The 26923-nt window shown below is 53.1% G+C and overlaps 1 protein-coding gene across 1 annotated transcript in view; it reads left to right on the top strand.

The window, feature by feature from the left end:
• The window catches only part of SMAD6 (SMAD family member 6), a 77377-nt gene extending 51841 nt beyond the window's left edge, over positions 1-25536 (top strand). The window contains exon 4 of the mRNA XM_043555101.1: positions 23736-25536. Coding sequence (XP_043411036.1) covers positions 23736-24277 — 542 coding nt within the window. The 3' untranslated portion in view covers positions 24278-25536. The remainder of the gene's footprint in view (positions 1-23735) is intronic.
• The last annotated feature ends 1387 nt before the right edge of the window (positions 25537-26923 follow it).

Raw genomic sequence — 26923 nt, 5'->3', positions numbered from 1 at the left:
GAGGCCCTTTTTTAAAAAAAAAAAAAAAAAATTTTTTTTTTTAGGTTTTATTTTATTTTTTTTCCTTTTGTTTGGAAACGGAGCCCTTTGCAGTCATGCTGTCACAGTTAAAATAAGGTTTAAATTACAGGCCAGCCCGTGGCTTTTCCCCTTTCTTTCAGAATTTTTGCCAACTTGCAATTTACTTAATGAAATCCTGCTATTCCGTTTAACGGGGATATTTTTTGCAGATGTTGATTTAACTTAGCTTTGCAAAATATGTGAACTGTACCGTTTCTTTTCCTATTTTTAACGGTTTCAGGATTCTAGTTCAGCAACTCCATGGGCCCTGCCATGCCAACAGCGGTGTTTACTCCCATCCCTTGAAAATATTTGTTTTCCATTGCTCTGTCTGCCCTCCCCTCCGGCCCACATATCCACAAAGGGGAGGGGTCCCATACCATGGCAGAATCTTCCAGTGGAGACTCAATCACGTTTAGGAATGGGTGGAATTGGAGTGATGGAGCTGGAATGAACATCAGAGTACCTCATAGTCCAAACCTCTTGTTGTGAGGAAATGGACACTCAGAGTGGGGAAGTGACTTGCCTAAAGTCACACAGCAAATTAGGAGCAGAGCGGCTTGAGGCATAAGCTGGCTCCTCTGGACAGAGGTGAGAGTGGGGGGCTGGGAGTTCTTGCCTTGTGGTTATTTTGGCTGTTTCTTCTCCCTGGGGAGTGACTTTTCTCCTTCTCCAGGGGGGCGCTTTGAGCCTGACCCTCTTGTGTTGGGAGGGAAGTTCTACTTCGTGTCTATCGAGGCAGCTATGTGTAGTGGAAAAATCCCCCACCAAGAGTCCTGAGACTCTTGGGGTTTGGGGAAGGGCTTCTGCTGTCAACTAGCTTCTGTGACCTGGAAAAATGGTTTAATCTCTCAGAGCTTCGTTTTCCCCATCTGTACAGTGTGGGTGATGTAGTCCTTGTCTCCCAGACTGTTGAGATAATCTAATGGAGGAGGAGCCTGTGAGAAGTTCCCCCATAAAGCACAGCAGGTGTCTAGGGAATGCTTCTAAAAAATCCTCACCAACTGCCAACTTCGATGCTCAGAGAAGGACACGGGAGGAGAGGTGTCTTTGGGTGCCCAGCATCTGTGTCAGACATGGCAGGAAACGCCCCTTCCCCTTCCATTGGGGACCTCCTCCAGCCACCCTTTCCTTAATGAGGAGTCCCCCAGAGGGACAGGGGCCCACGTGGAGTCAGGAGAGACCGGACACATTGTTTCACATCATGGGGCAGAGGTCCAGAGAAGGCCCAGTGTGAACCCAGGGCATCCCTCCTGATGGCTCCTACCGGTGGGTCTTAGGAGGGGGCTGCCCCTGATGCCGGGCTGGGGGCCGGTCCATCTTGAGTCTGACCCCTCTCGGGGCCTCGCCCACAGTCTCCTGGAGGCCTTGCGTGGCCCCTGCTTCTGGAGGTGGGGCTGGCAGGAGAGCAGGGGCCGCAGTTCAGAGCTGGGGGCGCCGGGCTGGGCCTGCCCTGAGCACGCATTCCGCACACACGCCCTGGATGCCGGAATGTCCGCTGAGCTGAAGGAAGTGCTGGCAAGACAACAGAGCCGCAGGGAGCGCAGTGGGCCGGGCACCGGGGACCGGGCCCTCTGGAAACGTGGAGATGGCCTGGCTGGGGCCAGCGGGGGAGGGAGGGACGGCCGCCTCGGCCGCGTGTGACCTCAGGGAGCAGTTTCCCAGTTTCTGGTCAGTCTGACGGAGAGGGCCGGGACCCTCCCTGAAGCAAACTGCGCATTATATAAACTCCATTTATATAAAGTTGTTGTTGTCTTTGTGTCTGCGGGTGGAGGCGGTGGGAAGGAAAGTGTGACTGGAACTCTTGTTGACTGAAGAATTCATCATCCGGATCCTTGTGTGTTCATGACTCTTGGTTCCCTCAAACCCCTTTTTGTTATTAAATATAATGGGGGCGCCCGGGTGGCTCAGTCGGGCGAGCGTCCGACTCTTGCTTTCGGCTCAGGTCGCGATCCCAGGGTCGTAGGATCGAGCCCTGCATTGGGCTCCATGCTGAGCATGGAGCCTGCTTGAGGTTCTCTCTCTCTCCCTCTCTGCCCCTCTCCCTGCTCATGTACTCTCTCTCCTCTCTCTCTCTCTCAAATAAAATAAGATAAAAAATAAAATGATGTGTTACTGCACAAGTAATAAAGTTATATTCTCTTTCTATAAAATTCAAAATACACTGATAGCAGAAGTCTTCCTTTCTTCCCTGTGCACCCCCCCCCCCAACTTTCCTCCTGGGAGTTAACTACTCTAAACAACAAAACATGATAGATTTAAAAAAAAACAAAAACAAAAAAAACCCCAATCACTCCAGATAATAATATGGCAAGTCCAAACACCAGTGACAACAAATGTGACAAAAGCTCCCAGCTATATGCTGGGTTTCCAGAAGGGACACACCTCAACAAAACTATAGGGGAAGGTTGCAACTACCAGAATGGAAAAGAAAAGATACAAAGAAACACGAAGAAAGCAAGTGTAACAATATTAGTTTGAGATGATAGGATTCTAGGCAAGGAGCATTGAAAGGAACAAAAGGCAACATTTTGTAAGGATCCAGGGTTGGCAGACTTTTCTGTAAAGGACCAGATAATAAACATTTTCAGCTTTGCAGGCTACCCAGTGCCCCGCTGCTCCACTCTGCCATCAACGAGCGTGGCTGTGTTCCAGTAGAACTTTTTTAAAATCAGAACGAGTGGTAGGCCAAATTTAGTTTTTTGCTGGTCCCTGACTTAGATCAAAGCTAAAATGGTCAGTACCCTATATAATAATCAAGAACCTTTATACACCTAACAGCATAGTTTTGAAATATCTAAATCGAAGATAGAAATTAAAAGAGAATATGACAAACCCTCAGAAGAAGAGGACCCTATGAAACAAGTGCTTTGGGAAGTTGACAGATCCAGTGGATAGAGACCCAGAGAATTATGAACAACACTGTACACTTGTTGATATGTACACACACACACATACACACACGTGTATAGACATACATACATATACATACATACACACATGTGTATATATACACACATACACACATATGCATAGATACATATGTATACGTGTAAGTAAACATATACACACACATATACATACATATATACACACATGTACATACACATATACACACATACGCATACACACATATGTACATGCATAAATACATATACAGACACACACGTATATATACATACGTACATATATATATACACGCATGTGTGTACATACATACACACATATATATGCATACATAAATGTATATAGACACACACACAGATGCTTGTCCCATTGTGCTATATTAGGTCTTCACTCACCCCTTAGATTTTTAAAACCAGAGTAGTCTCTAAACAGGCTTGACAAAGACCAGGGAAACAAGCTCTATATTTTCAGCACTGGGGGCTTTGTACAGTCCTAGAATTCCCACTTATGAAGTCTACCTGTCTCCTCTTATTAATCGCACCCAATTGTAGCCAAGGTTCCTGCTCTTGATGAGCCGGTGGTCTTTTGAGGTGCGGGGTGTGCACCCATGAAACAGTGCGGAACTGTCAGGGCCCTGACCCTCCTTGCCTACCACCTTTCCGTGGCTCCCTCTGTCCACACCACAAGTGCTCAGTTGGATTTTCAAGGTCTTGTGTGGTCTGGCCCTAGCCAACCTCTGTATGCTGGGGTGTTTTTGTTTGTGTGTTTTGTTTTTTCCTCCACACGCCCTTCCGTGTTGTGTGATCTGGCCGCAGGAGACTGTTTGTTGCCTTGTCTTCTGCCTGAGTGCCGTGGCCCCAGCCGTACCTCGCCCCTGGAGCAGCGCTTTCTTTCCCCATCCCTTACACCCCCTCCCACTCGGCCGTCATTCTCGCCTAGATGGATTTCGGAGTCCGCCCTTCTTTGCCTCATGCCCCTCATTTATGAATGAGCATTACAGTGCCCTTTGGTAGCCGTGTTCTCTTTCCCAGGACGCGGAGCTCTGAGGGCAGAGGTGCGTCTGGTCTCCTGACACCCCAGGAGTCAGCGTAGGTTCCCCGCAGTGCCTGTGGGAGGTGTCTGTGGAGAGCTTCTCCGCCTGCCGCACACCCACTGGGAGCAGAGCGGTGGGAATGAATATTTATGAATCCCGGCATCCCCTTGGATTGGCTAGGAGACCTCAGTTTCTTCCTTGTCTGTAAAATGGGGCACTTCCTCACATCACCTCCTAGGGTTGTTACGGGAACTGGGTGTGCCTGGCACATGGGGAGCTTGCAGGACATGTCAGCTGTTAGTGCGGAAGTCTCCATCCAACGACTGTCTGTTGTGGGTGCTCTTGATCCCATTTCACAGATGGGGAACCCGAGGCCTAGAGAGGCTAAGGCCATTTGTTGCACACAGCTAGGCAGTGACAGAGCTGGGATTTTGTACCGACGTCCTTGATTCCAGGTCTCACGTGGAGGTGCACACTGACCCGAGGCTATGTCCTCAAACACACCCAGACGCACTGAGTCAGGGTCATCCGCGGTGGCTCCAGAGTGTCGCCTTCCCTGCCGGTCCCCCGGCCTGGCGCTGGGACTGCCACGTCCGTCTAATGCTAGGAAGTCCTTTCGGTTTGGTCTCCTTCCTGTCCCTGTCATTCCCCCCTCAAAGAAGCCGGCTCTCTCACTACCATGCCAGGCTGTTGAGCCCTCCACTCGTGGGATCATAACCTATCAGCCAGAAAGGGGGCCTCTTAAATCTTGTTGAAAACATAGATTCCCTGGGGCTCCACCCAGGACCCATGAATCAGAATCTCCAGGGGCGGGGCCTGGGAATCTGGACACAAGGGCCCAAAGTAGGAGAAACGCTTTTAACCCTTTTAGTTTTCAGGTTAGGAAGCTGGGCCTCAGAGTGGGGTCTGCGCTGCAGGGAGGTCCAGGGAGCCTGGGCGACTGGGAAGCCGCTTCTCTCTGGACCCTTACCTGGCAGTGACTCCTACCCCTTCTCAGCCCTGTCCCCACGCCTCCTCCCCCATCTCCCAGACTCGAATCTCTAGAAACCATGTACAATGGAAGTGGTTTCGAATGGGTGTGCAGAGACCTTTCTGGAAACGCAGGCTCTGCTCACAGACTTCCTGTGTCTTACAATGTTATCTTCAGAATAGGAAACTTTGCCCCATTTTTGCAACGCACATCCTTTGCCTGAGAGTCTGTGGTGGTGCCGGCCAGCCGGGGCGGGTCGCTTCTCAGGCAGAGGCGGGGGTTGCTCTGACAGCAGAGCGAGGAAGGACTCTCTCCCTGTTACCCACAAGAACAAACAAACAGACCCCTTTGCAAAAATAATTCGTGTTGGCCAGACGCGTCAGGATTATTTGTTCCTTGAGCCCCGGTCGTATTGAGGACCAAGTCTTTCCTCAGAGACAGGGAGCCCTCACTGTGAGGCCGGGCCCTGCTGCCTCACTTCTGGCAAGTGATTTCTGTTCTCTGAGCCCCAGTTTCCCCTTCTGTAGAGGGAAGGTGTTGGGCTGAATGGGCTGTAGCAGTGACATTTAGCAGTGCCCCAAGAAGTCTTTGATTTCCCCTAACTTCCTCCAAGTTGCTCTTTGAAATAGCATGATGTTGCTGTTAGCATGTTCCATGGCACTCTAATTTTCAGAGTTTCTACCGATCCAAGAGTGGCATACCCCCTTCACCCCCCCCCCCATCAACTTCCAGATGTTCACAGGACCCATTCGGGTGGTGGGTGGCTTCCCCAGGTGAGAGGATCCATTTGAATGGGGGAGCAGGGACTCGACCCTCAGAACTCACAGTGGGTGGGGCTTTGCACAGGCTTGCAGTTAGTTACAGGCCCAGGCTGGTGCTCTCCTCCTATAGGCCAGCTGCAAAGAATGTTATGCTGTTTCTTTTACTCCCCTCAGACTGGAAGTCTTAGGGAGGGCTATTTTGGTTTGAGGGAAAAAAAATATGTGTGTAGAGCCCACTAAATAACTTGGAACTGACCAGAAGGAATGATGTTTACAAAAACAAGAGTCTCTCTGATTTCCTTTGACATCTCCGTCATTTGCTCCCCACTTGGACCTCCAGCACTTGCCTCGCCCCAGAAGGACCGGTTCCTCCAGGGAGCCCGTGTTGTTGCGCCCTCGCACACAGTAGGCGTTCAGTGAGCGCCAGGGAGAAACCCAGCCTCCTCAGCAAGGGCACTTCTCGCATCTCCGTGGTACTTCTGTTGGCTGGACCCCAAAGCCACAATGAGTGGTTCCTGAAAACATCCGACCCACTCTTTCCCCTCAGGGAATTTGCTTTCAGGGTTGCAGGGTGGAGCTCCACATGTTGTGTGGGGGGGGCCTGGGCAGGGCAGCTCTGGTGGCTGGGTGGGAGCAGTCGGGAGGGGGGGGGGGCGCGTTGGGAAGGTAAGAGATGCTCAGGCTGGCAGGAATGACCTGCTGGGATGTGGTTCTTGGTGAGTCTTTGGAAGTAAGTGGGTCCACCTGCTGGTTTGACGGTAAAAGGCCAAGAGGAAGGCAAGGGTTGAACCAAGTCATGCTGAGATTCCAAATGTATGCATGGAGATCCTTCTGAACAAACTGTGGGTCAGTTACAGAGCCCATGGCGTCCGTGACAGAATGTCCTTCTGGTGGCAGGATGCATGCATGTGTAAGCCTCTTGCCTCAGTGTTTTCGTTGGTCTTAACTGATAGCAACTGCTGAAGCCCAGGAGGGAGGTGTGGAGGAGTTGGAACATCAGAGAAAAAGCATCCACCAGTATGCCTGGCTTCCCTGCCCCACGGGACACAGCAGAGAGGCCCCCGCTAGCCTTGGGAGCCCCTCCGAGGCTGGTTCCATCACCCGGTGGATGCTGTCAGGGTCTTGGTGATCCAGGAGGTGTCTGAAATGCTTACAAGGCCAGTAGCAGCAGGCCCCACATGGGCAGTGGTCTCAGGGGCTCGGCTGGGCCCCCCCTCCAGAGCTAGAAGACAGAAGGTGGGGAGAGAAGAAAAATCTTCTGGCCTGGAGGCTGGGCCTGACTCCCTGCCCAAAGTCAGTGCCACTCGGAGGGGCTCCACATTCCTCAGGGGTCCTTAGGCTGGCGGGCCGCAGGGTAGCGTCAGGACAGAGGCACCCCAGGGAGACTGGCGGCTCTGGGTCTCCCTGGCACGGCTCTAGCCCCCACGTGCCCGGAGACACAGGCGGTTGCTCCTGACTCGGTGGCCTTGGGGACCCGCCCGGCCGGAACCTGCCATTCCCCCGTCAGTGCCGCCTCCCCGACTTGGCAGGGCCGTCTGCTTGAGCTGGAGCAGCCCTCGGTATTTCCAGCTTGGCCCACTGCCCGCCTCTCTGGGGCCTTGCAGTCTGGCCCTCGCGGGCCAGGACCAACACACCCTCTCAGCTTGACGGCTCCCCAACCTCGCCCGGGGCCTCTTCCTGCCACCCCATGCTCCCTGTGCTTATCTTCGGGCCCCTCACCTTGCCTGCTCCCCAGAAAACAGTATTGATGCCCTGGAGTTGAAAATACAGCTGCCTCCCAGGGAGAGAAAACATGGAGCCTGGCTTATTCGTAAATCACCCAGGAGGCCGTGACCCGCCTCGGTTCACCTACTGCAGTTGACGCCTGAGGGGTTTCTACGTGGGGCGGGGCCGCTCCTCACCTGCTCTCACGTGCAAATGCCCCAGTTGGCTGGGTCCCCTGGCCCAACGCCCTAGGAAGCGCTGCTGCTTTAAGATGGGTACGGAGATAACTGGGTGGCAACTTGGCGTGCCAGAGCCGAGGACTCCATTGCCTCCTGGGTGGCTGCTGGAGGACCCTGGGGTCCTGTGGGGGTTCAGCCGTCCAAGTGGCTTCTTTCCAGATACACGGAAAGGGAACAGTGACAACTCAGGGACTCCTCACCAGTGCAGGCAGATTGGGTGGTGGGTGATTGGAAAGGCTGCTGTCTAAGAAACCGAGTTTTGTGATTTTCAAATACCACGGACTGTGCTGCTAAGCGGGTAATGTTTCCTATTGGAGGTCATTTGGAGATGTGCTTGAGTGAACAGATAAGAGCGATTTGTAATTGGTATGCTAGTTGTTTATATAGTCCTAGTAGGATAAACAGTTCTCCTGAACCTTATTTATATTTTGCATTTGTTTATCAAAACTCTTTTTTTTTTTTTTAACTTCAACCCAGCTGCTTTCGGAATTATTACAAACTCTGGATTTATGAGTCCTAATTAATGGTACTTTATTGTATGTGCACAATAATTTATCTTGGCAGCATGCATGTTTTATCCAAAAGCCTCAGTGCTTAGGGTAAGGGAAGCCAAAAGTGTCCCTTCCTCCCCAGAGTGTCAACGCTACGTGAAGACTCCGGGGGAAAAAAATCATTTGTCTTATCAGATCAAAAGCAGACAAGTTATGGAGTAGATAAAGCATGAGATTCCAGAGGTCTTTCCTAGGCTGTACCCGCTGGTGTTGTCCCCAGAGCTTGACTGGCCTGTGGACACCCTGGTAAAGGTGACAGATTGTGGGGTGTGGATGGGGCCAGTGGAGGAAGGAGAAGAGGAGGAAAATGACCAAGGGATGCTTGATGACAGTTTCCGGCAACAACAAATATGTGTTTATCCTTTTTTATCATCTGAAGTGTGTTCCCTCTACCATTTTTGTCCTTCACTGGTCTCACCGCCAGCCAGCACTGGCATGAGTCTTTCAGCATTGCTTCTAATTAGGAATTAAAGATCCTACTTGGGGGCGCCTGGGTGGCTCAGCCGGTTAAGTGTCTGACTCTTGATTTTGGCTCAGGTCATGATCTCACAGTTCGTGAGTTTGAGCCCTGCATTGGGCTCTGTGCTATCCGTTAAGTAAGGAGCCTGCTTGGGATTCTCTCTCTCCTTTTCTCTCTCTCTCTCTTCTCTCAAAAACAAATAAATAAACATTAAAAAAAAAAAAAAAAGATCCTACTTGGTCCAAGGATGCAGCATTGGTCTTAGGAGACCTGTACTCTGATTTCCCGGCTGGATCCCACTATCACAGGGGGCTATACCTTCACACCAAGGGTGGTCACCTTGTTCTGCTGACCCTCAGATTTCTGGGGGTGTTTGCTCATGCAAAGACCTCCCAAAGGCTTGACCCAAAGAGGGGCCCACCCTCTTCGTCCCCATCTCTGCAGGCGCCTGAATGACTAATAAACCTGAGCTCTATGTCTCCTGCCTGTCACTTGCCTTAATCCAGTCAGGATAAAGCAAGATGGAATTAGAGGCAGCACCCTGCCCAGCCCAGCCTCAGATGGCCTCTCAGCTCTAAGTCTTGGTGTCTCCCTTTCTGGCTCGTGAGAATTTTCAGGGGAGGGCTCACCAGGTACCCCTTTCTGCACATGCGCACACAGACAGTAAGTAGCCTTGCATGTCGGGGGAACGTCTCCCCATCGCACAGACGAGAAACCGAGGCATGGCATGGTATTATGGTGATGGTGGCACCCAGCTGGGGATGGAGCTGGAAAAGGAGACTTCTGTGTGTTTGGGTTTTCTGCTGTTATTTTTAACTCTGGTTTTAAGCGTCTGTTCTTGCAGCTACGGCCACAAGATAGGGCTGGGATGTTGTGCGATGCGTGATACAACTAAAGGGGCCTGGCCTGCGAGCTCCCCTACCGACGGAGGAGGAAGTGGTTAGGTGGCCAGGAATGCAACCTGCGCCTCCCAGATTAATTAATAATTGAGGGCTGGCCCCCAGCCAGGCGGAGGCCCCCAGCCACTGCAGAGATACAGTGAACAAAGAGTGGTTAACTGCAGTGGGGGAAGGAAAAGTTTGACTTTGCCTGTGGCTAAAAGGGAAATTCACAATGGCCATGATTTATGGGCCGAATTACTTGGGATCCTCCTTAGTGGGCCCAACTTGGGCATGTGCTCCAGGAATGCAGACGCTGGCGGCCTGCAGGGCCATTTGTGCCCCCTGGAAGGGGGGAGGTTGGGGGGGGGGGTTGCAGCATGGCCGGCGCCAGCCCCGGTGGAGGACGTACGAGTCACAACCCGTAGGAGATGGCAGGGAGGGGGACCGCCCCGACCGCCCGGTGGAGCTGGGTCTAGGCTAGGAGCCGAGTGCCCACTGGGACACACTCTTTGAGGAGGAATGGAAGGAACAGTAGGTGTGGAGTCTGGCTGCCCTGGGTTCAGATTCACACCAGTTGGCTGTGTGACTCCGGGCAGGGGGCTTAAACCTCCCTGAGCCTCCATTTGCTCCTCTGTAAGACTACACCTGGGATTGTTCTCGGGGTTAAACGAGATGCTGCATGTTAGACAGTAGGTGCTTAGTAGCAGCTGGACCCCCCCCTGGGGTGACTGGAGACGAGGCCTCAGGAACAACCCAGCGATGGCAAAGGGTGCAGGCAGCAACTGTAAGCAGGGTCGTTGCTTAGCAAAGCTCTGCCAGTGTGTGCTAGGCCCACATGTTCCAGGCGTGAGTAGACTGCTGCTAGAGTAGACACAATTATTCAGGCTCCTTCCCCAAGAGCCCCCTTCGTGCCTGCCCATGATTCAGGAAAGGCACTCCTTTCTCCCACTATGACTCAGGTCCCTATGGCTGCAAACAGCCCTCTGTAGGGGGAGGCAATTCTAGAAGGCACTTGGGCACTGCCATCAGTTGGGTCCAGCCCAGATGTCTCCCTGGGCTTCTTGTCTTTTCTAGAAGAAATCAAGGGTTATGCACTGGATCCTGGAAAACAAACCATGTGCCCCTCTTAGCTGAGAAGTTAGCCATGGGAGACCAGGTGGAATCACAGCTGACCGTTGTGACCATCACTCTCATGTTATTGATGCATTACCGACTGGAGTCCTGCAGCATGTGCCCGTGTGTATTCAGACACATGCTGAGGAATTATGTTAAGAAATACAAAACTGTTACTGAGGTGATGTCTCACCTTCCCAAGGTGCCTGGTGGGAGGCAGTGACAGAAGACAGGGACAAGCCCTGATCCTGCGTCCTTGTTGACCCTTGAGGACCACAAGACAGTCACCCCACCTCTCTGAGCTTCAGAATCCGTAACCTAAAACGGGGTCACTTACGAATGAATGGGCTTGGAGAATTGGAAAACCCTCCATGGTTAAAAACAGCATCCCACCATCACCACTGATGGGGGGACAGAGCCACCTTCTTGGCTTGTAGGGGCTGCGGGAACCAAGCCTGGCCTCCTGCTGCTGCGGGAACCAGTGTTGGACTTAGGGTTGAAGCATGGGGCCAGGTCTTGTGGGACTGTGTCCACCTGCTAGCCTGACGGGATGCACAGACTGACTGGCTCCCTCCCCTGCACCTCCTGCCCCAGATCAAACAAGCCAGCCCTTTACAGGCAGCTTGGAGTTTGGGCAGGGACACACCAAGAAGCTTCAACTGCTTTAAGCTGCACACAGTAGCCCAGCCACAAACAGGAGACCTGGTCGCAAGGGTGAGCTTTTGCCAAGCTGGTGGGTCATTTTGCAACGTTTTTGCAGGGAACATTTAAATCTCATGTTACTGCATTCTTTACAGCAAATATTAGTATTTAATTGTGGCTTAATGATCTCTCCAGTCAATATTAGTCTTTTGCCTATTACAAAGCACTCCTGTTTGTTCTAGAAATATACAAGAATGATTCGGGCAACCCTCACTTTAAGAAAACCCAGTAGTTGGATTCTGCATTCACTCAAGAGGCATGGCTTATGCACTTTGTGTTACAAAAAGATATTTTAAAGAAAAGGATTTAATGGGAGGATTATTTTTGAGCCGAATGCCCCTGCCCCTGGTGCTTTAATTTTGGGGTGTTTATCCTAAACAAATGAGGCAGGTGTGTTTGACCTGCAAAGGTCAAACTGTCTTGTTGGTAAACATTAACAGGCTGGTGTTAGACGAGGCTTATTTTTGAGAGCTCTGCAAATAAAACCAGCCTCCCACCCTGTTCTTTGGCTCTTCCGTTCAGAGCCATGCCCTCTGTTCCCTTCACCCTGGTAGACTCAGCAAGCCAGAGAAGCTAAATCCACCCCCGCTGCCAGACAGATGACTGTAGGCTGTAGGCGATTTTTTTTTTTTTTTTTTTTTTAGCTGCTAAAACAGCTTGCACCTAGTGAGCTCATCTGGGATTCCATTGGCCAGGCTGCATCATGAGGATCAGCAGGTGGGAGCGACGCCCCTTCCTCCCTGCCTGGGTTCCTGGCTTCCCGAGCATCGAGCATCGGTGTTATCACCTGTTAGATGGGAAGGATGCTGCTGCTCACCTTTTTCAAACCCAGGGAGAACCCGTAGATTTCCCAACTGCCCTCTCAGCTCTAGGATGTTAAATCCATTAAGCATCCCATTGTTGAGAGCACCCTGTCAGGTTCACAGTGCCAAGTCCCAGGGGAGGAGGGGTCTCAGGGAAGCCTGCATGCAGGTGCACAGGGTGGAGACACATGCCCTCTTGATAGCATCAGATAGAATGTGGTCACACCCCGGGACTGAGGAAGGCTTTCCGTAGGAGGTGACATCGGGGTCTTGACGGTTGAGCAGGAGGCTGACCAGCGGCGGGATGGGAGGAGGACACTGTTGTTAGGCCCTTCGCTAACTCCCTTCGAGCGAGATACTCTGCAAGGAGAAACTAGCACTCCAGCTGGGCCACCATGTTGGTGTGTGACTTGTGCCTCACTCAGGACCCGTGCTCAGAAGGGGCCTCTGCTCACTTTAATGCTCTGCCTTCACCACTGAAACTCTGAATACTTTTTGAACAAGGAATCCTGCGTTTTCTTTTGGTGTTGAGTCCCCAAGTCATGTAGCTGGTCCTGGCACTCAGAGATGGAGACACCCGGATGGAGCTGCCTGGATTTGCAATAGTTCACCTTGCCACGGCCTGTGGTGTCGGGAGCCTGACAGATCAGGCGAGAGTAGGATGCACAAAGTACACGTGGAGTGGGGTGTTCGAGGGACAGGGAGCTAAGAGACCTCCATGGCAGGAGATGGTGAGTCCAGGGATTCAAGGGGGTGAGGCTGTGGGGGCCTCTCCTGATGATCCCTTGGGATGTTTCTGTACCAGGATGGGTTCCTGCCCCTAAGAGCGGAGACAGGCTGATTGAGGGCAGTTTTGAGGTACTTTGCTTTCATGGTTTTACACTGGGTCCAAGTAGAAGTCTGGGGCAGGAGGCTTGCCAGCAAAACTCCAGTTGTATTTGGGAAGTAAAAGAAAAGTAGAGGTGCCCCCAGTTGTCCCAGCTCTGGGAGGCTGCAGGGCAGGAATATGCCTAGAGATGGGCTTCCCCAAAGCACACCGCCATCCGCCACGAGCCAGCATCCCTGCCCCTCTGCCGCATGCCCCGGCTGTCCCCATCCGCACCTCCAACTGGCCGATTTTGTTCTCTGTCAAGGGAAGTCAAGGTTGGAGTGAGTCAGCGAATGTTGGCACCTTAAGATGAAAACCCAGGCTCAGCCGCAAGAACCCCGAAGGCCAGTGAGGGGCCTGGTTTGGGTGTGAATTTGGGGATTTGGCCATCAGCAATGGCCACCTGCAGGCAGGGAGGATTTGGGGGCTTCTTCCCTTCTCAAAACTGCCACCTCTTTCCTGGGGACCGAGGTACCCAGCTTTATTATCTTGCATAAATAGTGTTCTTTTAGAATCTTTCCAGGGGCAACATGAAAAGCAAGGCTTTCCCACCCTGGCAGGTCTCTGGGTAAGAAAACAAACAAACGTATTCCGAGTCTGACTTTGTGATAAGACAAAAGGGGACTTGGAATGGGAGCAAAGTTCAGAGGCTTTTGTTGCAGAAACTGGTTCCCTCTCGAAAATGTGGGCTGGTTTTATAAGCCGCTTATCGCTGTCTCTGCCCCGGCGGGACACTTGTCCACAGAATTCTCCCACCCGGACTCGGGCCCTCCCCTGCTCCCTTGGGGTCTTCATCTCTGGCTTAAGCGGTCGGGTTTCCTGTAGGAGGGCCAGGCTGGTCCAGGCGGGTACACCAGTGTTACTGGTGCAGAGCCTGGTCCCCCAGTCTGATGGCAGCCTTGGGGTGCCTCTCAGAGCCTAGAGCTGCCCGCAGAGTGTTTGTAAGAAGAGCACCGAGGCCCAGGGAGAAAAGCCACTGTTCCCTGAGTGCAGGGAGCCCGGAACAGTCTTGTTGGGGCGGCAGGGCCAGATGGATCTGCTGGCAGCAGGGCCCCAGGTGTCCTCCTCTGTCTCCCTGAGGCCATAGGTCCTGGGGAGACTGGAGGGGACGCCGAGCAGGCGTGGGTATCAGGGCCCGGGTGGGAGCTTGCTTTCTGTCGCGGTGGGGGGGGGGGGCACTCGGAGTTCCCTTTGCAGGACTTGTTTGGAAACCGCACAAGAAGAAAGGAGTGGAAACCTTACCCACCTCAGCTCAGGCCACCACTTTGTTCCACTGGAGATGTGGGGCCGAGCAGACCAGGGTCAGGGCGCCTTCTGCAGGACCCTGCAGGCCTCTCCCTAGAGAAGGCCGGTTACAGCCCATGGCCGCTGACTGTCCTTACACCCCCCATCCCTCCTCAACCCATCCAGGGCGGGCGCTCCGAGAATCACCCCAAAGAGCAGAGGGAGCAGACGAGGCAGCATGAAGGGCCAGCAGAGAGTGTGGTCAGGCCAGCCAGACAGGATTCCCACGCTGCAGTGCTGTGTGGCTCCTCCACCTTGGGGTCTGTTCACCCCCAGGAGGGGATGATTCTACCTCCTGGACTTGGGGGTTTCTAAAGACAGAATGGATGCAGGGCCCAGAGCGCCCGGCTCCTCCCCACACCTCCAGGGTCCCAGCCAGGGTTAGCAGCCCTTTCCCAAGATCACCCACCATTTCTTACTGCAGCATGTAAAAAATGCTCATAGAGGGGTGGGGGCACGCCTGGGTGGCTCAGTAGGTTAGGTGTCCGACTTCAGCCTAGGTCATGATCTCATCGTTCCAGAGTTCGAGCCCCGCGTCAGGCTCTGTGCTGACAGCTCAGAGCCTGGAGCCTGCTTCAGATTTTGTGTCTCCCTCTCTCTCTGCCCCTCCTCCACTCACACTCTGTCTTTCTCTCTCAAAAATAAATAAACATTAAAAAGAGTTAAAAAAAAAAAAAAGAAAGAAATGCTTACCGGCTTTTGGAGGGGTGGTATGGGAGAAACTATCCTTGGAAACCAAGCAAGTGTATGAGTTTGCGGGACTTTGTGGGGGGCCATCAGTAGCTGTGATAAGGCGTGCTCTCTGAAAACGCCACTGCCCTCCTGGTAATGGTGAGGTGGGCAGCAGGTGGTGGGGAGGTGGCCCCCACATTGCCACATCCAAGGACCCCTTTTACCGTCCAGTCTTTATAAAGCCTTCCTGCGCCAGCTTGGAGTGGACCTGGCTGGGCTGTGGTAGCACAGGGACTGTGCCATCACCCTGCAGACCTCCTCCCCGTCTCTAAGCCTAGATAGTCGTGAAGCTCAAGTCCCAGCTCTGTCACTTCCTAGCTCAGGGCGGTGGATATGTTAACCTGACCTTTGGACCTCAGTTCCTTCATCTTAAAATGGGAATGACTGAGGATCGACAGTATGTGGAAATAGTGCATTTAAAGTGCTTCACATTCTGCCTGACTCTTGGTCATTAAATGTTGTCTGGTATATTATTATTACTATTATTGGCTGGCTTATTTTATTACTGCTGTTACTACTACAGCTACCGCTGTTTCCCCTTGATTCTTAACTCCCTTGGCATATCTTATCTTTGTAGATATTATTACCTAATGTGAACACCTTTATGAATTATACAGCCGACTCAATCCATTACACAATTTCTATAAATGATATAGAGGGGATAAGACTGTACGGTGGTAATATTAGTAGAAATAATAATAGCTATTATTTATGGCGTGTTTATTTTGATTTTCTTTTTTTTCTTTATTTTATTTTTTTAATGTTTATTTTGAGAGAGAGAGAAACAGAGGGGCGAGTCGGGGAGGGGCAGAGAGCGAGGGAGACACAGAATCTGAAGCAGGCTCCAGGCTCCCAGCTGACAGCACAGGGCCTGACATGGGGTTGGAACTCACGGACCGTGGGATCGTGACCTGAGCTGCAGTCAGACGCTTAACCGACTGAGCCACCCAGGCGCCCCTGGAGTGCTTATTTTGAACCAGGCATTATTTGATGCTCTTGAAACGAATCTCAACAGCCTGATGAAGTGAGCAATGATTGCTTCCCCATTCTACAGCTTAGGAAGCTGAGGTCCAGGGAGGTAAAGTCACTTGCCCAGGATTTCACAGCTGATGAGTGGCAAAAGCTGATAGTCACATGCAGGAAGCTGTGCTCCTGAGCCTGTATTCTTAACGCAGCCCCGTGCAGGAGACCTGATGGGACCTTGCTGTATGGCTAATTTCCACGGTGACCTTGGGAAGCCACTTTACTTGTTTGGGACCCAGTTTTTCCACCTGCAAAATCATGAATTTTGGACTGTGTGTTTCGTGGCCTCCCTCTTTCCCTGCTGTCATTCCCCCCTGGCTCTCCCATCTCATCCCTGTCTTGGGGGTAAAAATCCGCAACCCAGCAGAGCAGCTGGCGGGCCTACTGTCTGAAGGTGGCGGTAAGCGCGGTCCTCAGCCCCAGAGACCAGCAGCTGAAAGGCCCCTGAGGTGGACCCTGTGCAGGCGGCAGCGGTGGCCAGACCGCCCGTGATGTAATGACCGATTAGGAACTTCCTCTTGGAAGCCTGGCTTCCTCTAGGAGCCAAAGGTGCTGGAGCTGAGGTGGGGGGTGGGGAGGGGCGAGTGGGAGCGAATAAGAGGAAACTCCTGTCAGCTGGGCCCTGCTTTTGGAAAGAGTTCAGCAGAGAGGCTCGTTCTAAGCTGTTGACCATTAACATGGACCCGTGCACATTCCTTCTCTGCTTTTACTGCCAGAGCCCAGTGGATAAAGGACGGGTCTCCCCCCTCCCTTAACAAAGGAAAAAAAAAAAAAAGGAGCCTCTAATTAATGCCGCATCTCTGGATTCGCTGCAAAACCTGAAGCCATTTCTGCAGCTTAAAATGACAAAGGAAGGTTAAGTGGAAACTCCTTTTCCCCCCTTAAGTTTGATAACAAAAACTACTTATCTAATGGGCAAACAAGGCTTTTAAAGGGGTGTTAGGTTAACCAGATGCAGGGCCACGTAATTACTCCCAGGCCTGGGAGCCGTGGATGAAAAAGCTGCCGGTTGGACGGGAACTTGAAGCCACAGGCACGACATGGGACAGAAGAAAGGAGCTTTCCAGGAGGGCAGGAGGCCCCAGAGTGGCCCGTGACAAGGGGATTGGAAAAACCAGCCTCTGGGCTCTTCTCTGGCTCTGCCACCAATATACTGGGTGACCCTGGGCGAGTCACTTCACCTCTCTGGGACTCTGAGTCTCCCTTCCCGGCTCTCAGTGGGGTCTGGGTCTGTCTGCCCTTGCTTTGCACTCATTTGAGGTGTGGCTGGGTCTGTCCTTTCCGTCCAGCCCCGGGAGACGCAGCGAGGCTGCTGTGGCCCCACGCGGGTGTGAAGCAGTAGCAGCGGCTTTGAACATGGAGGAGAATGGGCGGTCCAGCCAGGCCTCTGGAGACCACGAGGACTCGGGGCCCAGCCTGCACATGCTCTGAGCCTTCCCCGTCTAGCTCTCTTCGAGTCTAAGGGACCAGAGGCTTGAATCTGGGCACATCTCTGGTTCCCTTCACAGGATGGCTAGGTCCAAGGCAGTTTGGCCAAAGGGAAGGGGGGGGGGGATCACGAGGAAAACAAGCTGCACTGCGTGTGCTCAGGCTCTTGGACCGCGCAGCCCACGGGGGAGCACACAGGAACGCTCCTGCCCTGTGTTTTGACAGAATACTGCTGATTCGAAGAAGCTAAAGGCTTTTCTTGGGATTGCAGCTCTCCCCGCCTCCCCCAGGCTGCAGTCGGCGCTCCTGGTGCCCCAGCACCCCCACAAAATTACACGTTGGGCTCGCAGCACACTCACGGGGCAGAGAGGCCAAGGAGAAGGAATGCCAACCATTGGAGGGACTGGCTCCTGCGCAGGGGAGAGGGCCTGTGGCTGGCCGGCTCCTCCTGCCCACCACAGGCGGCCACCACCCTCTGGTGGCAGGAATGTAGGCACCGCTGAGGCCGGGCCGCCCCTGCCCGGTCTGGAAACACAAGGGCTGTCCCCTGGGCCACCACAGAGCCCCACTGAGGCCGCTCCAGGACAGCCACAGAGAGCTGGCTGAGCAGCGCATTGCCACTCCCTGCCTTTTCTTTCAAGGCGTCATACCTACCACGAAATGCACAACTCTTCAGTGTACAGGCAATGACTTTTGACAGTGAGTACAGCCGAGTTCCCGTTGGACCGATCGAGATATGAAACATTTCCGTCATCCCAGAATGTTCCCCCATGCCCCTTCCCTGTCCTGGAGGTAAATCCCTGTTCTGATTTCTATCACCGGAGGTTAGTTGTCTACTCAAGAATGTGATATAAATAGAAACAAACAGCAGATCTTCTGTGTCTGGCTTCTCTCACTTAGCACAATACACTTGAGATCCATCCACGGTGTTGTATGTTTCAGTAGTTTGTTCCTTTTGATTGGTGAGTCGTGTTCCATTGTATGGGTGTACCTTATTTTTGTGTATCCCTTATCCTAGTCTGTTTGGGCTGCTGTAACAGAAATCCCACAGCCTGAGTGGCTTGAACCACACACGTGTATTTTTTACGGGTCCTGAGGCCGGGGAGTCCAAGATCAAGGCACTGGTAGTTTTGGAGTCTCCTGAGGGCCCAAGTCCTGGTTCACAGATGGACGTATTCTCGCTGTGTCCTCAGAAGGGCAAAGGGGGTGAGGGAGCTCTCCTGGGTCTCTCTTGTAAGGGCACTAATCCCATTTATTCATGAGGGCTCTACCCTCATGACCTAATCACCCCCCAAAGGCCCCGCCTTCAAACACCATCACACTGGGGGTTAGGATTTCAATACATGAATTTGGGGGTTCACAAATATTCAGCCCATGACATCCATTCTCCTGTTGATGGACAACTGAGCTATTTGCCAAGTTTGGATGACTGCAAGTAGAATTGCTGTGAACATTCACTAAATTGCAGCAATTTTCATCGAGCTCATCGTTCAGATGGGAAGCCTGAGGCCAGGAGAAGGAAGATGAGCTGCCTGATACAGGCCTGAAGCCTGGACCCTGACACGCTCCCCCCACAGCCTGGGGCCACTCTGCCAGGTCTACCCCAGACATAGCGCCAGACCCAGACCGTGTCCCTCCTCTCCTCCTCCCCTGAGAGCCCTCCCAGCCGGGACCCAGAGTCTGGCTGGGAACTAGGCCAGGCCCCGAGCAGGGGGTAGCGAGCAGGAGTTTCGGTCAGAGCGCGGTCATCTTTGATGTTGTTCACTCGGGTCTGACTCCCTGGTATTTATTTGCAATTAAGGAGCTGGTTCCTAATTAGGTTGATGGCGGGACCACAGCCTTGGAGCCATGAGGAGAAAAAGATCTTCTGCAAAAGACTGTCCCCTTGCGCCCTGAGTGGCAGCCCTACGGAGGATGAGAAGTGTGGCGGTGGGGTGGGGCCCCATCACTGTGGGGAGGGCAGAGGTTTGGGGGGCCTGGCGTCTTGCTGGCAGAGAACACGTGAGCTCGTGTCGGTCCCGCTGCATGAGACCCGAATCCGTGTGTGTGTGTGTGTGTGTGTGTGTGTGTCTGTGTGTGTGTGTGTGTGTGTGTGTGTGTGTGTGTGTACAGAGCCGTAGCGGCACTCGCCTTTGTTCTAGACATTCAGTCATTCCTTGCTCCATTTGTCATTCCTCTGCATATGAGGCACCTCTCTTTACCCTTGGGTTCTAGGCTGGGAGCTAAACCTTCACACCAGTACAGTGCTCTACACTCTGTGAGGGGCATTGCCATCTGCTCTCCTATCGTAACCTCCCGTGGTGGTGACCCGGGGTCATGACCCCTGGCACCCCTAAGGAGCCCTGGCCTTTGAAGGGTTAGCACCAGTGCTGGGGCCAATAAACAGACAGCTGCTTCTTTCTGCACCCACCCAATTGATCTGCTGCTGGAGTTTCCAGAAAAGTCCAAAGTGGACTTATGGGTTATGAAGAAGCCCATTTTACAAGTGGGGAGACTGAGGCTTGGGGACACAGCAGCTTGTCCATGGCCACAGTCAGTGGTAAGAGCCTTAGGTCTGTCTCACTTTGAAACCCTTTGGCTCATGGGACAAGCATTAGATTAGAATTCTGGAGTCTCAGGTTTGGGTCCCAGTTCTGCTACCTGCTGCTGCTGCTGCTGTGTGTGTGTGTGTGTGTGTGTGTGTGGATGAGTCACCCTGTACCCCCCGGGGTGCCATCTTTGGGGCACAAGGACATTCAGTTCAATTAGTGGTTCCCAGAAGCCAGTCTTAGGACTACATTTTCATTGGTCCATGATGAAAGAAATAAGAAAATTTCTTATACTCTAATCATATTGACTTTTACATTTCTGATTTAGGTCCTATCTATTTTATCAGTATCAAATTATACTTTCTTTTGTGCTAGTGATAGTAGATGGTCTTGGGGTAAGTTTATTTTTTTATTTTGAGAGAGACATGGACAGCACGAGTAGGGGAGGGGCAAAAAAGAGAGGGAGAGAGAGAATCCCAAGTGGGCACCGCAGTGTCAGCACAGAGCCTGATGTGGGGCTCGAACTCACAAAATCGTGAGGTCATGACCTGAGCCGAAACCAAGAGTCGGACACTTAGCTGACTGAGCCACCCAGCCACCCTAGTCTTGGGGTTTTTAATAAGTCTGCACATGACAAAATAAAACAGTAGGAACCCCGTACATTCACAATCCCTCTGTTAAGCAATGTATCGACTTGTGAAAGTCTAGACCAGCCAGGGGCCCTGACCAACAGCACAGACACCTGCTCAGGCATAGGGAGTGGCTGCATTGAAGACTGTAGGTACATGGGAGGGAGAGATCAGAGAGGGCTTCTTGGAGGCAGCAGTCCATCTCCTGGAACTTGGAAAACTTGGCCAGGAGGCCAGGTGTGATAAGTGTTACCCAGCCTGCACAACAAGAGAGACTGCCGGAGGTGAGGCCCGACCCAGGCACTGTCCCTGAGCCAGACGGTTGGGGCAGGCCAGGGCCTAGGGCAGCTCTGTGGGGTTCATCCCCTAAGCACAGGATCCTGTCCTCCTGAAGAGTGCTGGAGCAAGGCTGGGTATTGATGAGGTGGGGGTAACTATGAGGGGCATTTGGCTTGGCTGGGGTGGGAGGAGCTGAGAAAGGGGGCAGGAAATGCTCCCCCCACCCAGTTCCATTACTCTCAATCTCCCCCCCTCTACATACACACACACACAGACACGTACACACGTACACACACACACACACACACACACATTCTGACTGCTCTCTTGCCTGTTACAATGGAGTGGCTACACCCTGGGGCAGAGCCGCCACTTTATGACTGGGTGGCCTCTGAGACTTATCTGTAAAGGTGGGGGGAAAAGCAGTAACCCTCACTCAGTGAGGTGTTTCATTTGTGGGCCGGGGAGTGACTCACCAGCTAAACACCTCCAAGACTCAGACCATGAGAGCAGCCTGGTTACAAACAGGGAAACTAAGGCTTAGAAAAAGGAAGGGACTTGTTTAGTGCATGGGTTTCAGTGGGGAGTCTGCCCGGAGCGTGGCCTGGCACGGATGCTGGCTCTGGCACTCACTTGTGTGTATTCTTGACCAGTTAACGGCACCTCTCTGGGCCTCAGTTTCCTCACCTGTGAAATGGGGTGGGACCAGGAGTGAACCGAGGCTGTTGTGAAGAGGGCGCCTAGCTCATGAAAGGCCTTTGGTGATGTGTGTTGCTCGTCCTGTCACCCAACACTCCCCAGGCACAGAGCCTTTGCTCCCCCACCTCTGTGTCCAGTGCACCCCAGGCGCTGTCGTTGGTCATGAGAAGCCCGGTGCTGGGGTTTCGTGGCCAGGCTGGGACAGCACTGCTTTCCTGGCTCTTGGGAACTCCCCAGACCTGTGCCAGATGGATGGGCAGAGAGATGGTCCGTGGCTTGGAGTGTTCCTGACTGTCCACCTGCTGGGACTAGCCTAGTGCCTGCCCTGTGGCACCACAGGCTAGAGCTGTTTCTCTACCTGCTGGCCAAGGGGTAAATCACTTGAGGGCAAGGATCAGGGTCTCTTCTCCCCCCACCCCACCTCCCATCAGCCTGCAAAAACCAGGAAGGGCCTGGATGGAGACTATGAGGCAAATCAATACATTCTCAGGGAGTGGCCTGAGGACCCATGTCTGGGACCTCAACACCAGGCAGAGGGTAAGGGGCACGCCCTTTGGGGCTCTGCCCAGCTCACGGCCTCAGCAGAGTTGGCAGCCTGCAGGAGGCCTCTCGGGTAGACAGCTTCCTGCTAGGTGGCTAGGCGGGCCTCCCAGCGCATAAGAGGTTGTGAGGGGCCCTGTCACCCTGCTGCTCTGGGGCTTCTAGGCGGGGCTGAGCCGAAGGCAGACAGAGCTGACCTCACCCCGGCTCCTGAATGAAGTTGTTAGCAGTGTTTTCTTCCTGGGCTTTGGTTGGACTTTGATCAGTTTCTCGTGGAGGAGCCATGCCATAAAGCACCTTGCTGCGTTCCCGTCACATTCTCAGGAGAACTTTCTCCCCTCTGTGCATAAGCCCCATCCAAGGGGTATGTGGGAACATGTCGCATCACAGGGCAGTCATGGATGCCCACCTGCTACTCAGAGCTCTGAGCTCAAAGGAAAGACCAGATGTCAAAAGACTTCGGAATCTGAGAAGCTGCCCACACACAGCAGCAAAGACGGGGCTGCCCTTCAAGACGGGCCCTGGCCTCTGGGTGGTCTTAGGTCGGGTATCAGGAAATTGCTCATCCAGACATGCAGAAATGCTTCAAGCTGCAGGGGAAAGGGATCCCAGTCACCCAGGCCACCCCTTTGCTGTCCATGGGGAAACTGAGGCCCAGAGAGGAGCAGCACACATCTTCAAGAGCTGGCGAACTCTGGAGCCCTTGTGGGGCAATTTTCTTTAATACTTAGAGACCTCAGTTTCTCTTTCTCACAGAAGGGGCTGCAGTTCTGGTGAAAATCTGCACTTCCTGCCAAGAGAGCCACCTCGAGGGGTGGGGGATAGGAGTGACTGGGAGACTAGGCATCATGCTCAAGACCAAAGCTGGGAACATTCTGGGGGTTGGAAGGGATTCTGGGGCCCTACTCCCCTACCCCATCGTGCCTTGCTATGCCTGAGTCCCCTTCAAATGGGGAAATGTCCCCTGACGACTTAACCCCACTGTTTTCAGGTGGAGGCTTAGACTGGCCGGGTTCAGATCCTGGCTGGGCCACTCACTAGCTCTGTGGCCTTTGGGCAGGCAGCTGGTGTCTTGGATCCTCATCCGTAAAATGAGGCGAAGGTCGTCTCGTGACAGAGTGATTAGGACCCAGTGAGGTCAGACAGGGTCAGAAATGCAGCACCTGGAACGTTGTAGGTGCTCGGTGTTCAGCCCTTCCTTTGGGTGTGGGAGGACTGTCCGTCTCCTGCTAGCTGGAGCCTGGAAAAGTCTACAGGGCAGGGGCCGAGTGTGGTTCATGTTTGTGTAGCCTTAGCACCGAGCACACAGTAGGCGCCTTGCCTTTGCGTAGGCTCTTAATCTTTGTTTTCCCCCTTTGCGCCTGTAGGGGGCCGTTCTGCTGTGAGTTACGTTTCTTGAGGACCAGTTGGCAGGCGGTGGGTGCCCGCATGTCTGTTGAATGCTGCAACGCACCCCCCCCCGACCCCCACGGTCCAGGCAGCAGTGCTGCGTCCCCCTTCCCCCTCCTTAACGCTCCCCCTGCCCTGTGCTTGCCCCGCAGACGCCAGCATGTCTCCGGATGCCACCAAGCCCAGCCACTGGTGTAGCGTGGCCTACTGGGAGCACCGGACGCGTGTGGGCCGCCTCTACGCGGTGTACGACCAGGCCGTGAGCATCTTCTACGACCTACCTCAGGGCAGCGGCTTCTGCCTGGGCCAGCTCAACCTGGAGCAGCGCAGCGAGTCGGTGCGGCGCACGCGCAGCAAGATCGGCTTCGGCATCCTGCTCAGCAAGGAGCCCGACGGCGTGTGGGCCTACAACCGCGGCGAGCACCCCATCTTCGTCAACTCCCCCACGCTCGACGCGCCCGGCGGCCGCGCCCTCGTGGTGCGCAAGGTGCCGCCCGGCTACTCCATCAAGGTGTTCGACTTCGAGCGCTCGGGCCTGCTCCAGCAGGGGCCCGAGCCCGACGCCGCCGACGGCCCCTACGACCCCAACAGCGTCCGCATCAGCTTCGCCAAGGGCTGGGGGCCCTGCTACTCGCGGCAGTTCATCACCTCCTGCCCCTGCTGGCTGGAGGTCCTCCTCAACAACCACAGATAGCGGCGGCCGCCTGCCCCGCCGCCCAGAGACACAACCCACCCCCCTACAGCCGACCACGGACGAGACCCCCCCCCATATCATCTACCTAGATTTAATATAAAGTTTTATATATTATATGGAAATATATATTATACTTGTAATTATGGAGTCATTTTTACAATGTAATTATTTATGTATGGTGCAATGTGTGTATATGGACAAAACAAGAAAGACGCACTTTGGCTTATAATTCTTTCAATACAAATATATTTTCTTTCTTTCCTCCTTCCTCCTCTTCTTTATTATTTTATTTTATTTTATTTTTTAAGAAAATGATACAGCAGAGCTAGGTGGAGAAGCCTGGGTTTGGCGTATGGTTTTTGAAATATTAATGCCCAGACAAAAAGCTAATACCAGTCACTCGTTGATAATAAAGTATTCACATTATAGGTTTTTTTTTTTTTGTTTTTTTTGTTTTTTTGTTTTTTTTAATGTCTTCTTTCTAACAGCGAGGGACATGCAGGGCTTCGGTGGGTTTCTGGCCCATCCAGCGCACTGAAACTTGATTTCAGTCTTTTACCAGATAAAGAGTAGAGGGGCTAAATTGACAAGGGAGGAGGGGCATATGTTTACTGTTAAGGCCAGAGAAGGTTCTGGTGTTCCCTCCTGCCCGTGGCTTCGGTGTGCCCACAGGATGGGGGGAAGGGAGGGTACATGGCCGTCCATCCTGGATAAACTCTCCCAGTCTGATGGAGGAGGCTCAGGTCCATGCCTCCCATCTCTGAACTGTGCACAAGCTAGAAGACACTGATTCTCAGCACTGTGGGGAAGTGGCCTGAGGAAGAAAGACAGACAGTGGGCCTCAGGCCCACCTACCACCTTGGGAAACCCACCTGAGCCCCAGGGTGAAGCTCCTTTTTGGACCTCCCACCCCTCACCAAAGAGCTCAGAGCTAGGCCATCTGGGGTTGTATTTATGATTTATGCAAAGGCAGGTTGTTTCTCTCTGCTCTATAAAAGGGAAAAGTTGAGGTTCGGGAAGGGCAAATGACTAGCTCATGACAGATCAGGGTTAAAAGTCACATTTAATTGTAGGACCAGAGCCATATTAAATCCGTTTTCTCTCTTGAGAAAACTCAAGAAAAGAAGGCTTCCTTGGCCAGATAACTAAGGGGAATGTTACATTGTATATCTTCTTTCTTGGAGATTTACATTAGCATATTAAATGCTCTGAGAAGTGTGTATTATCCATTGCTGCGTAATAAATTATCCTAAAACGTAGCAGCTTGAAACTAACGTTTCTTATCTCTCGCAGTTTCTGTGTTTCAAGAATGCAGGAGCGACTCAGCTGGGTGGTTCTGGTTCAGGGTCTCGTGAGGTTGTAGTCAAGCTGTCGGCCAGGGCTGCAGTCATCTGAGGCTTGTCTGGAGCGGGCCGACCCACTTCCAAGCTCACTCACGTGGCTGTTGGCTGCAGGCCTCGGTTCCTCACCACACAGGCCTCTCCACCGGGCTACTCGTGACGTGGCTTCCCCCATAGCAAAGGATCCAGATGAGGGAGAGAACATGCGCGAAGCTCTCATCCTTGCTCACCTTATCTCGGAAGTGATCTGCAATCACTTCGCCACGTTCTACGGATCACACGAACCATTCTTGCTAATGACGTGGGAGGGATGGCATGAGAATCTGGATGTCAGGAGGTGGGGATCATGGCCACCATATCCTCTAAGAAATAGACCATTGTGCTTTGTTTCCCAAAGTTATTTACCAATGGACTCTCCCCACCCCTGCTAATCCTGTCCCTGTAGCAGGGCATACTGGCACCATTGTCAGGTGCTGGACACACCAGGGCACCCCACCCTGAAGCCCTGCCCTGAAGATGCCCATCGGGATGCTGGTCTTACTGGGTATTGGTGTGGGGTCAGTGTGGGGGTCACTTTGGGCTCAGGCAGTTAGCGGAGTGCCAGATGGAATAAGGAGCCACTTTTGTGGGCATGTTATGGCTCTGGTCCTCACAGGCAAGCCACAGGTTGGGGGTGGCGGAGGGGACAGGAGCAGAGGGGAGACACCATGGGAGTGGCAGAAACCAAGAGGCATCCGTTGCATGGAACCCCTAGAAGTCAGCAGAAGGGTAACCTTCAGACCCTCGTGCTCTGCAGCCAGGGTGCCTGAGTTCAAATTCTGTGTCTGCCATTACAGGATACACCAGAGACTTCCCAATGTGCCCTGCTATTATTACCATAAGGTGGTATGAGATGGGGATAAAAAATGTTCCTACCTGAGAAGTAGGTTTGGGAGAAATCAGGACATCACACAGTTCCTGGTCCATCATCAGTGCGTATCAGCTATTGGTAACACAGGGCCGGGACTGGAAAGGGAGGCTGGGGCCCTCAGATGTCAGGACGAGGAGCTGGGGTGACTTTTGGGGGGCGGGGGAAGGAGCTGGTTTCTGTGTGGGCCGGGGAGGTGATCAGTGCAGGCCTTCAGGAAGCTCTTTGTAGGGACTTCCCAGCGGGAGGAATGCGCAGGCTGCAAGCAGGAACCAGTGGGCCGAGCCCTGGCTCCCCAGCTCGTCGTGTTCACCAAAGCCAGTCTCTCAAGAGGGGCTCTTTGCTCTCAGAGGAAGCAGCCAGTCACCCCGCAGTGCCTGGGGGTGGAAGTTATGATCA

Source organism: Prionailurus bengalensis, chromosome B3, assembly GCF_016509475.1.
Source record: "Prionailurus bengalensis isolate Pbe53 chromosome B3, Fcat_Pben_1.1_paternal_pri, whole genome shotgun sequence".
Taxonomy (NCBI): domain Eukaryota; kingdom Metazoa; phylum Chordata; class Mammalia; order Carnivora; family Felidae; genus Prionailurus; species Prionailurus bengalensis.
Note: the sequence above shows the minus strand (reverse complement) of the source record. Positions and strands in the feature narration are given on the sequence as shown.